Source organism: Sus scrofa, chromosome 18, assembly GCF_000003025.6.
Source record: "Sus scrofa isolate TJ Tabasco breed Duroc chromosome 18, Sscrofa11.1, whole genome shotgun sequence".
Taxonomy (NCBI): domain Eukaryota; kingdom Metazoa; phylum Chordata; class Mammalia; order Artiodactyla; family Suidae; genus Sus; species Sus scrofa.
In genome coordinates, this window is record NC_010460.4 from 24,368,219 (window position 1) to 24,384,704 (window position 16,486).

General features: G+C 41.0%; 1 protein-coding gene and 1 long non-coding RNA gene across 31 annotated transcripts in view; both read left to right on the forward strand.

Moving 5' to 3' along the window:
* Window positions 1,233-3,286, forward strand: LOC106506794. The gene is made up of 3 exons (XR_001302352.2): window positions 1,233-1,420; window positions 1,907-2,070; window positions 3,196-3,286. It is a non-coding gene; the product is annotated as an uncharacterized LOC106506794 (long non-coding RNA).
* The window catches only part of CADPS2 (calcium dependent secretion activator 2), a 494,741-nt gene continuing 482,583 nt past the window's right edge, over window positions 4,329-16,486 (forward strand). For 7 of the 30 annotated variants that reach the window (XM_013985660.2, XM_013985661.2, XM_013985664.2 and 4 more), the window contains exon 1: window positions 4,331-5,006. In XM_013985660.2, the coding sequence (XP_013841114.1) occupies window positions 4,668-5,006 (339 nt within the window). In that variant the 5' untranslated portion in view covers window positions 4,331-4,667. Of the gene's footprint in view, window positions 5,007-16,486 lie in introns of all 30 variants that reach the window. The other 23 variants (XM_013985672.2, XM_021078969.1, XM_013985673.2 and 20 more) reach the window with 8 other exon arrangements.

A 16,486-nucleotide genomic window follows, 5' to 3' on the forward strand; every position in this document is an offset into this window, starting at 1 on the left:
GCTTTCCAGTTAAAAATGAGCTAAATGATAAAGTGATTATAATAACAATAAAATACTTGGCTTTTACTGAGACTTTGCACTATACCAGACAATCTTCACCACAATCCTTGTATCTTGTGTATGTGTGTACTACTCATATACTGGTCAATTTGTGCTCATCGTCAGCATATATTTTTACCCATTATCTGTAAAACGTGGGATCTCAGAACAATTCTCGCTAGGACTCAAATCCTAACTGATGAGGTAAGAAAGAACACGTTGAGCAAAGTAAGAAGACGGTTTTAAATGAGGTTGCCAGGAGGTTTGTAGCCTCCTAAGGCGTAAATACTCATCTTAAAGTTTCAAAAATGTGTTGTTTTTATCTTACTTTTGCAAATGCATACCCTTTTATCAGCTGGATTTGTGAGTTGACACTTTCCTCATACATATTTGCAAAACTGAACCTTCCATTTGACCTGAAAAAGATTCCTCTCTCTGTTGTGATATTATTTTAGCTCTAACTTCAAAAGGTAATAGACTTCTCAAACACTTAAGGGATATTGAGTTAATTTTTTTTTCTCTATTGCCGCAAGAGCATATACTACCATAACTTATTTTGCTCATGCCTGTTTTATATGCGTCCCCTCAGGGACTGCATTTTATTATTTTCATCAACTTAGAATAGCGCATAGCCTAGGATGGGTGCCCCCAAAATATCTGTTCAATGAAAGAATGATTTCATCTGTGACTTGAAAGAGTTAATACCTTCCTTTCAGGTCAAATGCACAAATCAATTCTCAACCAGAAAACAGACCACCTGCAGCTATTCAGGTCACACACCTGTTTCCTTAAATATCATTGCCAAAACACATTTTATATTCTATTTTATTATTGTGCATCCATCTTTCCTAAGCATTAAAGGTGTTTCATTAAAAAGCAGTATAGCATCCATTTGTTTTTATGCTCACCTTGACAAAAGTAAAACTGAATCATTGAATAAATTTAAGTTATTTTGTGTTTTTATGAAATGGTATAAGCTAATCATAGTCTTAGGCTGGGCATCATTTACTCAATTATCCCAGAGCATCAACTGATATTAGAACTACCTGACGAGGTAATATTTAAGGTAGAAATTTGGCAAGAACTTTCGTGTAAGCACAAAATTGAAAACGTTAATTAAGAATTATTAGGGCACAATTCATTTTTAATGATCAGGTTTTCTTTTTTTAAAATTCCTCTCCTTCAAACCATCTCTTATTTGGAGGAGAGGCAGGGAGGCCTCCTCAGAGACCCATCACTGGCATGCTTCTAACTCTGAACACGTGCTTTCTGGACCTAATCATCCATATCTGTAGGTTCAATTACCACCAATATGCTCACGATTCCTTTATCCAGATAGAGTAACAGGTTTGCGTCTCCAAGTGAGTCTAGGAGCTCTCTGGTAAGCGCCTCAAAACTTTCTTCATAACTATGCGTCCTCTAGACGTTCATATTTGCCAAGTTACCCTATCTTGGGAATCATATTTTATCCTTGACCCTCTTCCTCAGCTCCTCAAACCTAGTCTATTAATTCCTTTGTCCTTAAGTTTTCCTTCTCCGCTTGTTCCCTGTCTTAAATTCAAGCCCTTGTTTCTCTCCCAGATCTCCTTAGTCATCTCACTGATATTTTGCATCTGTTTTACTGCCCTTAACATTCCCAGATTGACTCTTAAGAGTTACAGATCAGATTCTTCTGGATTGATCTCTTAAGAGTTGTACTTTGCTTAAACCTTTATGTGTGTGCCCATTTTCTTCAGGACATACTTTCAATTCCTAAGCATGGTATCCAAGGGCCATGGACACCTGCCCACAGGTCTTCTTCTCAGCACTGAATTTGTCTGTTCTCTAGGCTCATCCTCCCCATCTTAATATGTACCCTTTATTTCAGGCATGCCAGTTTACTTGCAATTCTCCAAATGTGGCAAACAATTTCATACCTTTGCAAATGTGGTTCCTTCTGTCTATGATGCCCTCACTCCAACAGCTATGAATCATTCTTCAAAACATATGTCAAGCATCCTGGAAGCCTTCCCTTACTCTAAGTTCAATAAGGTATTTTTTGTGTGTGTGTGTGCATTACCATTATCTTCTGAGATATTAGAACAAGCATCAGATTGCAACACCAATATTTATTTTTTATTTTTTCCATTAAAAGTTTTTCTCATTTGTCATTCTTTAACCTGTAATCTTCTTAAGGTCGGAGACTATATCTTGTTCTCCTAAATATACTTTGCAGTTTTAACAATGTTAATTTCTTAACTAATGTATGTGTAATAACAAAATCTTTAAACATTCTCCTTGTTGTTTTGGCAATTTAATTTATGCCTCTTAAACCATTTTCATCCCTATAGATGAAGCACTGTATATGTTATTCTAAAAATTATTGGATGTTTTCCAGTGGGATTTTCTAGGCTTGGAGAATCTTTAATTTGATAACCATTTTAAATAGGAAGAGAATAATAAGCTATCACATGAAGCAGTTTTAACTAATTAATAAAGGCAACTTAAAAAAATACCTTTCCTTGGCAAGAAAAGGAAGGACAGTAAAACTGCTATATATATATATATATATATTCTTTTATGTGCCTAGGAATTAAATTCTTATTTTAGTTATCAGTTTAACAAACATAATGCATATAATACACTGATTTATAATCAGACAAATTATAATAGCAAAAGCCACTTTTTGAAACCAGAAAGGATTCAATATGTTGAGTCCTTGTTCTACTAGTTGTTGGTTCTGTAGGAAAAAGGATTTTCTAAGTCTCTGGTTCCTTATCTCTGCAATGGAACTAAAACAATGTATATAAAGTATCATCATCACCACCACCTGTCTCAAAATTTGGTGAATTATTAGATAAGCACATTTACAAAACTTTGCAAAATGTAAAGTGCTATGTATCTGACATAACATTAGATACTGTAACTTAAATGAATAAACTTGTCATTTATAGTTTACCATGTCACAAACGAAACATTGCCTTTAAATACATCAGTTTTTATTTTATTTTATTTTTAAATACATCAGTTTTTGAGGTTTGTATTCCTTGGCAGTTGGAGATCAGCCAGTAGTCACACCCTCAGTGAACAGCTTTTATCACTGTGGGCACTGATAAGAATTGATAAATAGGCAAGGCTCCCCAGGAGTAAAATGTCTCCTTGTCTTTCTCTATCTAGGGAAAGTATGAGTAATGAAGAGGGGAAAGCCCCTCATGTGTACCTAACTAACTGTGGAAGTGGTTGAAAAAGATGCAGCTGCTATTTGGCCATGGCGTGGGTAGATGAGCTCAGAACTCGTAGTTTTATCAGCCGGGTGATAATTGTACTGAGCTTCAGTCGCCTCTGTGCCAGCTTGGCCACTGCTCGCGACACCTCGTGTTGAATGCACTGTTTCCCCTATTTTCTCCTTCGTCCGGATCAGGAGCACTGGAAAAACCACAGAAAGAAACTCCTAGATGGGTCTGACATTGGAACTGAGAAATCTGCGTAGATAAATAAAACAGGCTTCAGGTGCAGCTGCGAGACGCCCACTTGAGGCCAGAAGTAACAGTGACCAAGTTTTGTGTGCCTCAGTGCGCTGCGCGTCCAAACGATAAGCGTGCTGGACTCAGAGAGCGCTCAAATATTTGCTGAATAAATGTTTACACCACACAACCTGTCTTGAGTCAATCGCATTCCAACCTAGAAAATAATCAAGCTATGTGTGAGCTGAATCAGAACCATTTCGCACATATAAGACCTATCTTGCTCATGCATCCATAGTAATAAAGACAGTTTAAAAAGAAAGCCTCGCGTACTTTTTGCTGTTCTTTTCAAGAATATTTCCTCTCTGACTTTCACAATTTGGACTTCAGCATAAGCATCAAACAAAAATAAAGCAGAGGGAGAGACTTAAAAAGTCCCTTCCCAACGTTATTTGGAGGTAAACAGTTTTGACCCCACTTTTCTGTGCGGGGGTTCAACCCTGGGTATCAGATTTGGATCCGAGACTCATTCTGGACGCTCCCCTCACCTGGGCAGGTGGAGGGAGGCGGCTCTCTCGCCCCCTGTCCGCCTGCCCCTCCGGAAGCTGGCGGGCGAAAAGAGAATGGGTAGTGGGGTCAGGGTAGTTCCAGAAACCCGAGTGGGCGCACGCAGAACCACTAGGCTCAGCTGCTTCCCATCTTTGCAAATTGCGCGCCGGGCATCAGAGCACCGGGCCCTGGTCGCGGCGGCGGCGCGCGCACGCGCACTCCCCGGCCCCGTGCCCGCTCCTCAACATTCCATTCCACGTGTTGCTAGTTGTAGGCGCCACAGGTTCCCCACCTGCGCCCGGACGCTCGGGCGGCTCCGCCTCGGCCGGCGGACGTTGGAAGACCACGGGGGCCACGGGCCCCGGGCCGGCCCAGCAGTTCACGAGGCGCTCGGGCTCACCCCCCGACGCTAACTCCGCCTATTTAATCCCGGCGGCTCCTGCCCGCCCCTTGCGCCCTGGTGGTAGGAAACACTCCTGGGTCTAGCTCGACGTGTCCGGAAAGCCTCCGCCAGTTTCCCTTTCGTTCTGCAGCCGCTGCTTGCTGGCCGTACAGCGCCCGCACACCCACGGGCGCAGCCGCTGGGGGTGAGGCTCCTGGGGGCCGCGGGCTGAGCGGCGGGGCGCCCCAAGCACCATGCTGGACCCGTCTTCCAGCGAAGAGGAGTCGGACGAGGGGCTGGAAGAAGAGAGCCGCGATGTGCTGGTGGCGGCCGGCGGCTCGCAGCGAGTGTTGCCGGCCCCGGCTCGGGAAGGGCGGCGGGACGCTGCGGGGCGCGCGGGCGGCAGCGGCGCGGCCAGACCCGTGAGCCCGAGCCCCTCCGTGCTCAGCGAGGGACGAGAGGAGCCCGAAAGGCAGCTGGACGAGGAGCAGGAGCGGAGGATCCGCCTGCAGCTCTACGTCTTCGTGGTGAGATGTATCGCGTACCCGTTTAATGCCAAGCAGCCCACTGACATGGCCCGGAGGCAGCAGAAGGTGAGTTGCCTGTAGGACCCGGCGCCTTCTACCCCCACTGCTTTCTTCTCGGGCTTTTCTCCTGGGTAGAGCTCTGGGGCGCCTGCCTGCTTGCTGTCTTTCTGCAGGACACTGTGTTTTTGTTGGTCTTGGAGGGCAAGGGAATCTTTGGGAGAGGGACACTGCTTTAGCCCGTTGGATATCGGGTTACAGCGGACACATTTTCTCCCTCACGGTTGGGAGAAGCTGTCAGCCTGGCATCCGTGGGACAGAGACCGACCCGACAGCCCCGGCGGTGGGCTGTTTGCACCCGGCGGACGGCCCTGGCCGGGTCGGTACGCAACTCATATCAACTTTAATTTCGAACAGCAGTGGTGCATTCCTGTCCGCCCAGCCTGCTGGAGTCGGGGCTCTACTGTGGATCTGAATGTGTGTGGAATCAGAACACCACTGTTAACTAGAAGGAAGCCCTCTCTAGGGTGAGGAGTAGAAATGTCCCTCGGTGAATGAAAAGGGTAAACTGACACGTTTCCTGTCCTAGTATATAACCTGGACGTCAAATCCTAAGAATGGTGTTCAGCTTTGGAGAGTTGCTGTGGGTCAGTAATTCCTAGTCCCCGACAGGCCTGATGAAACGCAATTGATGAAAAATAAAGGATTGGTGCATAACCACTTCATAATGCTTTTTCTTTTTTTTCCTTTTCCCTCCCCGAAGTAAGGAGTCTGTAACAGGTGAAAGTGTTTGCCGACAAGACCCCAGGGGTCTAATGTTCTGTAACAGACAAAAGTAATGACTCAAATTGCTCTAGTTGGGTAAGTGTTTTCAATGGGAACCGTCTAGGAGCTCTTTAGAGATTGCTGAACCTAGAAGGTTCAGTGGAAACCTGCAGCAGTCCCCTTGGTTTGAGACAAGATGTGGAGACCCAGAGAGAATGGAATTTGCCCCAGGCGTGCCTGGTGACACAGATGGTTTGTGCTCTAAAGCATTACCTCCACTGAGGTATTTCTTAGAAATCTGGAGCACTTCTGAATTGTGAAAATGCTGTTTCATCACAAACAGTTTTCCTATCGCCCCGTCCACCTCCATTTACCCCATCTCTTGAAGCAGGCCTAAACCTAGCAGCTGTTTTGAATCCCTCACTGAGCAGGCTTTTGGGATGATTGTCTACAGTTGGCGGCTAATGACACAGCTTCTTCATGCACCTAACCACTAGGTAACTCAGTTACAAAACACTAGAGCTGCAAAGTACCTTGGGATCCAGGTAGACCCCCTCATTTTGGAGGGGCGAAGTATTTCCAAGTAACATTTTCTATTCCCTAGCCAATTACCATGATTGAGGCTACTCATCTCCAGTTCAGCTGAAGGCCCCGTGGAGTTTTTGTGGGCTTTGCCTTACGTTCCTAGGTGAGTACTGTACCCTCTCATCCCTTGGCTTGCGTCAGGATGTCTTGCAGTCCCCCTGTGCCTCTTAACCCAGTGGGTCAAGCAACTTTCAACTTGTGTAGTCACTCTTTAATTTTTGATGGGTATGCTGTTTGTAGTCATAAAGATTATTTAATCTCAACCAGTCTCCAGTTTTGTCATTCTTGTTGCATTTAAACTTCAGTGTGTTTAAGTATAAAAACATGGTGAAACTGAGGCTATTCCTGTCTGGAATATTATCGAAGATTCTTGTGCGAAAAGTCACTGGTAGCTGAATAGTGCATGCTTGTTTCATTAGCAAAATGCAGCAAACTCTCACTTTGAAATAGTGCAGATCTCTTGACTCCTTCTGTTTAAATAGAATGTTTTTGCAGAAATTATTTGAGTTGGCAAACAAGTTCATTCACAATACTTCCGAGACCATTGTTACAACCTCATTCAGGCACCACCAAAAAATAATGCCAAACTGCAAAAAGACGTAAAACATTGCACTCTTTTCTGTACAAAGAGACTTGGAACACTTGGAAATCTCTATTTGCTAAATATTGAGAGCATCGAATGCTGTCGAAGTTTTGTGAATTATTATATTGGCAAGGGGGAGGCCCCCAAACAGCTTAAATATTCCTCTCATTCAAAGTTATTCAAAAGGCCCTACACTTTTTTTTTTTTTTTTTTTAAACATGTTGCTTACTAAAGGAACTGGAGCAGTTCTTGGCAGTCAGGTTTCCTCTTAGGACAAAATGAAATGGGAATTTAACTGTATTCTTGTGAATTTGATGCACAAGCCAGTAATTAATGCCAAAAACTTTGTCTTGAATTATACAGTTGGGTTATATAAAAGTAGTAACAAGATAATTGCAAAATCGCTAAGCCATTGTATATTTTTATTCTGTATCTTCAAGTAGTCAGACATTTAGTAAAAGGATTTAATAGCTTAAGTTGTTATTGAAATGCATATTGCTGCTTACTCACTTCTCTCAACTTTGAGCATTCAGAAACCTAGAAACTGACATCTCAGAAGGTCCTCATAAAGACGAAAAAAGCCTCGTGGCAGTCAAAGCCCCCTCACCCTTAGGGCTAGTGAATTTCTACAAACCTGCTGAGCTACAGCGTTGTCCCCTGCTCTCCCCCCCCCCCCCCCGCCAAATTGGCCCGTGAAGCTAGTAAGTTGCATCCATGAATTGAGAAAGTTTTAATAGCATTAAACTCAGTTGACTAAAACCGGTCTGTCTATGCTTTTGACTGGAAAATTTCGGCTCCAAAGAATACTGGTGGTTAGCTTAGGCCGGTATGATAAGTGATGGCTTTATAGAACATTCTAGGGGTGAGTGTGGTCGATCATACACTGTGAGGAAGCCACGTACCAGGTGGTTATACCACCTAAGTGGTTTACACGTGATACAAATATGAAGTAACAGCCACTGGCAAAAATGACTTCAGTTGTGCATAATTAAGTCTATGCTTATTTACCTTGAGTATCTCTGTTATCCAGTGGTGCAAAGGCAATGATGAACCTTGGATGATTCTAGATCATTGGTTAAAGAGAATCAATATTGAAACCTGAAAATGACGCAGGTAAAGAAAGTTGTTACTTAGTAAAGGCAACTTTTTGATCCTTTGGAAAACACGTTGCGACCCTAAAGGATAGAAGAGGTCCTTTATGGTTAAAGGTAAGGATAATCTGACAAATACAGTGACCACCAAAGAAGAGGTGAAATACGTTCCATAGATGGGGTTTACATATTGCAGGTCTCAGTTGTAGAACTACTTCAGGTGTGCATGACCTGTTTTGGGTTAGCCAGTTGATGGGTTTCTAGTCAGTCGTTGCTTTGTTCATCGTGTGTTTAAACTTGGTTAGCTTCAACATCTGACTCTCCTGAACTAGAAGCTGAGGAAACTTAAAAAGATTAAAACGGTACCTACTAACTTTGCATATGATTCATATACCCATGTTCTTTGCATTTGTGTCTGCCTTGCCACTGTAATCACACTATGCTGTGCCTTATTAAACCTTTTATATAATCACTCCCACCACCTTGCATAATTCTCTACACTAAGTTTGACAAATGTGTACAAATAATGTGAGACTGCAGATGGTGAGGAAATCTTTTGGTAAAACTGATCGGAAAGAGAGCATTGTGGGGGAATAGTCTTGAGTGAAATAATATTCAGTGGGGTCTTGCCTATACTTCTCCCAGCTGAATATTGTACTATAATAAAGTGGCCACTTTTATCCCTTCTTGGGAATGGTAGTACTTGTTAATGGCTTTAAAAAAAAAAAAAAAAAAAAAGACTTAGTGATTCCCCAAGCTCAGGGAAAGACCCAACTTTCTGGAAAAAATGAGCTACATTTCCAAAGGCTGAGAATCGCCTTATGCTGGGGTTCGTTTGGCTGTATTTGAGCTGGAGATAGAGCTGCAGTCTCGTGTATTCGCTGCATGGTGCATGGGAACCTAGTAAATGCATGTCGCGTTCACGGAAGTGTCAGATTTATTCCAGGTCTCGAAGAATTCGGTGTCAGATGGAGGCAGGATAACGGAAAGCGCTGACTTTTCTGTGGCAGCAATGTTCCTGAACCTGATGTGAGATACCCAGGACTCAGCCCACCCTTTCTAAAGAAAGCCATAGAGATGGCAGTGCCTACTGGTTGTGAACCAGTGACATCAGACTTTTCCAGGGCCACAACCACACCTGAGAGATGGGCATGGTCGAAGCCTCAGGGTATATGTGCTTTGCTTCCTTGCTTGCAGGTTTCCAGTGGATCTGCTGATGGTCTGAAAAGCCCACTCGTAGGAAGTCAGGATCATTCCTGATTTGTGCTCCTCAGGCTGTGGTTCTTTATGGGGCAAAGAGAAGGGATGGGTTATGTCACTTGCTGCTTTGAACAATAGGGAGTGCATTGTCCTGTGGGCCATAAGTTGGAAACAGATTAAAGTGAAAGCTCAGGCTGGACTTAAGCAGTGTCTCAGGGAAATGCCGTCGCAGCTGATTCATGTTTCCCTCCACGGGGTATCCTGAGACCGCAGCACTTAATTTGGTGGAATGAGTTGTGCTAATGAGAACTCAAATGGATTAAGTGATACTGGAGTTTGGCTCTTTTCAAAAATGAAATCAGCTGTAGTTCAGATTTATATTGCTTATGAAGTGAAATAAAATACTGTAATTGTGTTTTCAGGGTTTAAAATGGAAAACTGGGTCCCTTTATTTTTATACTCACAAGATAAATAGCATTGGAAGGGCACTAAGGACTCTCCAAACAAGGTTAAAGACAATTGCTAGGCTATTTAAAGGATTGGAATTCTGAATTGAAAATCCTATTATCATGGATCCATGATGTCTTGGATTCATGATACATTATGTGCCAGTGAGGTGGGCCTCTGGAGTTATTATGCTATTTCATGTGCATTTCAGACTAGACCTTTTTGGGGGGAAAGAGGGTGGGTTGCAGTTGCATAGTCAAGTGTTACTGCTCTTGCGCTTTAAGCTAGAAAAACCTAGTGATGATGAATAGTAGAATGTCATTAGAACGAGTAACACTGTCCCAAAGCTTGGACTATTCAAGAACCAAATCATGGAACCTGTTGCAGATCTGTAACATTTTATTTTAGGACTGGTGTTTGTTACCTGAGGATTTTTATTTTTTTTTTTCTTTAAAAAGCCGTATTCTTTGCCTTAGCGTCACATTAGAGTCACCCGGAGAGCTTTTAAAAATCTCATTATCCAGGTTGTACCCCATACTAATTAAATCAATCTCTGGGGTTAGTCTTAAAGCTTCTCAGGTGATTCCAATATACAATCAAACTTGAGCATCCTGTTTTTTAAAGGGACGGTACAGGGAAATGGCCTGTGTCTTAAATGTCACCTTGCCTAGGTGAAACTGATGGTGAGATGACTGAGTAATTAAACCCATATTATGTGTTAAGAAAAAGGTAATAGGGATGCTCGAAGCAAGGAACAAAAAATAGTTCAGACTTTGTTGAATCAATACAGTGGGAAGACGGTGCATATTTAGATGTTTAGAAGGCATTTAGTTTGGCTATATGCTGGAGGCGATTAAATTACATTAGCATTGTGTAATTTATTCATCACAAAACCCTCGACAGATCACCACACATAGGAGGGTAAGCCTGAGTATTTCCTTTACAAAATGAACTAGAAAGGAAAATAAAAAACCTCAGAGTTGGAGTTGACCCTGAGGAGTGCCTCACTGAAGAGAGTGTCTCAATCAGTGGGTGGAATGTTTCTTCCATGTGTGTCTTAGGAAAGCACATGGGCTTTTCTTGCTCTTTTTAGGGCCGCACCCCAGCATATGGAAGTTCTCAGGCTAGGGGTCGATATTGATGTGTCTGCGACCTACACTATAGCTCACGGCAGTGCTGACTCCTTAACCCACTGAGTGAGGCCAGGGATTAGACCTGTGTCCTCAGGGATCCTAGTCAGGTTCATTTCCACTGAGCCTTGACGGGAACCTCCAGCATGTGGGCTTTTCAAAATGTAAACCTTAGGAGGTATTCTCAAGTAGTTTTAAGTGATGTAATTAAAACGAAGCAAGAACTTAGAGTGTGTTGATTCTTTTTGGTCATTTCTTGATGATCATGATATATTGTGATGTGCTAGTGAGGTGGGCCTCTGGAGTTTTATGCTATTTCATGTGCATTTTGTCATATCTTGACTTTGTCATTTCCAAAATTCTAACCTTAGTAGACAGTAAGAAAAGCCTCTGTTTTCCTTAAAATCACATTAATAGGTTTTTGGTTTGGGTTTGAAAGCCTTCTGCATTGCAGAGTATCTTTATACTGTGCTGCTTGAAATTTTATCGCATCACTTTGTAAACTTTATGGTTTGAATATTTTCATCTTGTAACTTTCAAGTTAGTAATGAATTTTTATAATGAAAGTGTTACTGGGGCAAAGGGTATGAATAATTAAAAGACTATCTTTTTCAATCTGATAGCTAAGGTGATATTTAATTCACTTTTGATTGCTTGAGAGGATGAATGTAGGTAAATGGTCTGATGTCCTTTCCCCACTTTTCTTTTGGGACTTTGGTTTTACTTATTAATTTGACCCCTTCATCAGTATGTTGAAGGTAGCATTCCTTTGTGGAATGTGTCTCTCTAGTCCGCCTTCCATTTTGTTTTTAGATATACTTGGATTTTTTCCTTAAAAATTTCTCACGTACGCTGTAATTTCCCATCTCGAATTCAAGTTTGAAGCAAGGAGTTGACTTTACTTTTTCCCCCAATAAGCAATTCTTGCAGCCTAGTTTTTGATTTAGCTCTACTTTCATTACTAAGCTGTTAGGCCAAATCATTTTTCTTCATTAACTCACTGGTCAAATGTTTATTGAACTCCTAGTATGTGAGTTAAACCACAAGATGATTCTGAGAATATAGTAGAGAATAAAGCAAGCAGAAATTTTCTCTTGGGCTAATGTTCAATGATTTATAGATTATGTCTATGTTTTCTTTTTGTTTTTGTTTAGGATGGGCTGCCTAACCTAACTCATCTATCTTTTCCTGTTACTAGTAGCCTATAATTTATGACTGATTTTAATGTCTGATGAAATCACTCTTTGGCTTTAGAGGGCCTGGGCTTCATTCTTTTCTATTCATTCATTGTGTGAGCAAGGCATTTCATGTCTCTGGGCCCTGGCTTTTTTGTTTGTAAAATGAGGATTTTACAAACTATGGGGACCTCTTATTGTTCCTGTTATCATTAAATGAGATGATGCATATAAAGTGCTTGATATAGTGCCTACTGTGTGGATATGCTCCAAATTAGATGCTGTCATTTTTTTAACTTAATCCTGTTTGGGAAACAATGTTTTTTTTCATTCAGTCTTCTAGGAATGTAGCATAGCTCTTAGATTAAATCTCTTGTATCTTTAAGATGTTCTGTGGCTTTCATTATATGGACTCCTTGCATTTATAATCAAGGTTATTTTAAGTATTTTATAATTTGCTTTTTGTGACATCCTTTCCTATTAGGAAATAATAAACTCCAATTTCTTTGTTACAACTGGTTTTACTATACTACTGATTGTTTCAGTAATTACTGCCTGATCTGGCTAGATTTTCTAGATAGGCAGCTGAATCATCTGCTCATCATAATAACTTCTATCAGGTCCTATTCAGTAGCTGTATTTCCTGTTTCACAAGGCATTGTCTTAATCCAGTATCCAGAAGACTATGTGTACTTATTGCCAGTGCCTTTGTCTTGGTCCAGGCAGTCCTGGGAATGCTTTTGGTATTCCAGTAGTGAATATGGTGTGTGTGTTATTTAAGGATCATTCTATTTTTATTACGTTAAGGGGATAAAGTATCAGAGTGGACTTTGTTACTAGATTTTCTACATCAGTTGAGGTGATTGTCTAGTTTTACTGATGTGACAGGTTTCTAGGTTTCCTATTAAACCATATTTGCATTTCTGTGGTTATCCCTATTACTGGATCCTGGGACTTTTGAAAGAACTCACTCATGAAATGAATTGCATCCTAAACTTACTTGAGGTGTTTTTCCTTTCCCTTCGCCCACTAGATTTTTCTTACTCAGATTCAGTTATGATTGCATAGTTTGAGAAAATTGGGTATTTCTAGATTGTTTATATATGAGTTGGACACATTTCTCAATTTTCTTTTAAAGTTTTATTTCAGATTTTATCCTGTAAAAATCCATTAGATATCCAAATATTCGTTTTTACAAGTATAAATGTTAACTTCATAAATTCTATCATAAATCATTAATTGCTGCTTATTTTTACCATTTTTAAATGGGGTACTCTGAGTAGTTTAATTTGGCTTAATTAGGATTATTTTCTTTGTAATGAGAATGAAAGTATACAAAGCTATGAATTTACCTCTAGATATAGTTTGGGGTCACTTTTGAAAGTTTTGGTTTCTTTTTAGTAATGGATTTCTATTTTTGTGCTAGTAGTGTGGCTCATTGAGCTATTGCATAGTATGTAACTAGTATTTTTTACATCATAAATTAGTATATACATACGTCTTCTGACTTTGGGATGAACGTTTTATACCTAAATCAGCATTATTGTGATAATCATTCCTACCTCGTCATCTTTTTTTTTTTTTTTTTTTTTCCTTTTTAGGGCTATACTCACAACATACGGAGGGTCCCAGGCTAGGGGTCAAATTGGAGTTGTAGCTGCTGGCCTACACCACAGCCACAGCAATGCCAGATCTGAGCGGCGCCTGGCTACCTACACCACTGCTCATGGCAACGCTCCATCTGTAACCCATTGAGTGAGTCCAGGGATTGAACTGCGTCCTTATGGGTACTAGTCAGATTTGTTTTCGCTGAGCCATGGTGAGAACTCCACTTGTCATCTTTATAGTCACTGAATTATCCCACTGTAATCATATGGACTGTTGACCCTTGAAGAATAATATGGGTTTGAATTGCGTAGGGCATACCTATACAGGTTTATTTTCAACGGTAAGTACTACGGTGCTATCTGATCTGCAGTTGGCTGACTGCCCATGCAGGACCTTAGATACAGGTAATTGGAATGGTGGCTATAACTTACAGGCAGATTGGCATATGCGCACTGAGGTATATAGAATGATTGGCCAGCAGGGATCTGCTGTATACATAGCACAGGGAACTCTACCCAGTATTCTGTGCTAATCTATGTGGGAAAAAGAATCTGAAAGAATGGGTGTGTGTACATGTATAACTGAATCACTTCATTGTAAAGCAGAAATTATCACAACATTGTAAATCAACTATACTTCAATAAGAGTTTAAAAAGAAAAATACATGTGGATTTTCAAATGTGCCAAGGGTCTGTGCCCCTAACCTGTTTTGATCAAGGGTCAGCTGTATTTAATTTATTGTGCATTTCTACAAGTATTCATATGTTTTCATGCCAGGTTCTTTATAAGTGTGTACTTAAGAATCTTTATTAAAAGTGAAAAGTAACTGATCTATAGTGTGCTTTGAACAAGGATTCTGCTTTGTCCAATTTTAACATTGAAACTACTTTTCAGATAGATGGTCTCCATCATACATACCTATCCACAGTCTTGTTCACCTGTTTAATAGAACAGTACACACATGTTACCTGCATCTGTGTTGTTGGGGGGTTATTTTGTATTGAAAATCATCCAATACCATAGTTTTTGCCTGATCTTTTATAAGAGTTTGAGACATTTTTAGTCATCACCAATATGATGTGTTTAACCTTAACTGTTTTCATTTTTAGTGTTTTGTTTCCTTTGCTTTATTTTGTCTTTGTTGTATGGCATTTCAGCTCTCCCATCCTGGAGCCAGGGACAGGTTAGGGTGACATGATACAAATCTTCCTTTGCCTTCCTCATGGTTGTGCCTCCTGTTTTGATTCACTGGGCAGAGCGCACTGGTTTTAGGAGGCTGTGTCTCCAATTTTCTTGATGGATTTTGAAGTTAGTGGACATTCCTCTTGAAAACCGACTTTAGTTTTACATTTAGTGTGCAGTATTACTTTTAAAAACATTTTTATGGATCTGAGTATTTTTGTGGGAAGATGGGACATTTAAATTCTGCCATGAAAGCTGTATTCTTACTACAACATATTTAGGGAAGTACCTTCCAAATCTTGGAGACTCTAATTTGTTTGGTTCTCTAGAAAAATATCTAAAACCCAAAATGCTGCTGTCGTCAGAAGGGCGTACACAGTGCTGGATATCAGGAACGGTTCTGAAGTACAACAAGGTGACCGTCGCCTACCTCTGTGAGGCTCTGGTTTTCTTAACCAGAAGTTTTGCGTATATTCTCTCTGCTTGAGCAGCGGTCAGTAAGGAGAATGGAGAGAAAGCACATTCTTCTCGTTCTCTTGTCTTCGCATCACCCACGGCCACTCTGCTCTTAGAACAGTACACCTCAAGTGTGACCGGCGGACTGAGGGATTATCAAAAATTAATGTGATTCAAGTGGAAAATCCCATAAGAATTTCCAGAGTTTGAGCATCACATCCTGTGAATCCAGGGCTTCAGACTTTGTTTTTCCTTTTTATTCCCTTACGAATATTTGAGGAAAGTGATGTAGAGATAGACACGCCAACGCAGTTACTGCTGGAACCTAATAGGTGGGATGTTGATTTTTGTGGTCCTTCAAATAAGTAGAGGTTGAAGGATAGTTGTTGGGAGCTCAGAGGAGAGACTTGGGTATAAGGAAAATCTGAGGATTGTCATGTAGATGGTAATTGAAGTCATGGGTGTGACTGGCTGAAACAATCCAGCAAAGAGGAGATTTTAATGGCAATCTTAAAACGCTTCAGTATTTAAAAGACAGGAAGGTTGAACTGGCAAAGGAAATGGAGAAAGGAACAGCCAGGTATGTAAGAGATAGGGTGGCCTTTCTCTCAGAAGCTCCGGGAAGACCTGCTAATAAAAAAAAGGTAGAAAACGATGTCAGGGGCTCCCAAGAGGTCAGGGAGGGATGGGATTGAAAATATGAATGGACTTAGCAATATGGAGACGTCTACACCATTACAACTCAGAAGTTGAATTTCACAACCCACTTTTTCGAACGTTGATTTCTAAGCTGTGTTTTGCATGGTGAATTCAGCCTTTCTTACATCTGATGAACAGCTTGAGTCATAACATGGTGACTTTGCCACCCAACAGTAGTTAAGCTTCAGTGCCACACTTTATACGGGTTCTCCTACAAAACAGCTTATACAGATAAGTGTATTTGCTTTTGTTTTATAAAAGTGAAATAAAATTTGGTGATAAACATTGATTTCAGATAGGGTACAGGTGAGCCATAGACCATGAAGTATGCTACAACTACTAGCAAATCTTTGATATTAATCGGGTACTTGGAGGTCTAGCTGTTTTAGTTTTGAATGAAATCTCAAAGGACTTGTGCAAATGCTGGGATACATAAAATGTGGGATGAAACCAGGTAGGTAATATTTTTTAGCTTGACGGTAATTATACTCTCCATTGTCACCTTCCTCTTCATTTCGCTTTCCCACTTCCACTGATCTGTCATGTTCACGGGGGTCCTATCGGAGAAGAACAGAGTTCTGCCCTTCCTTGTCCCCTCTAAACTGCTGTCTTCTCGTCTGTGAAATGA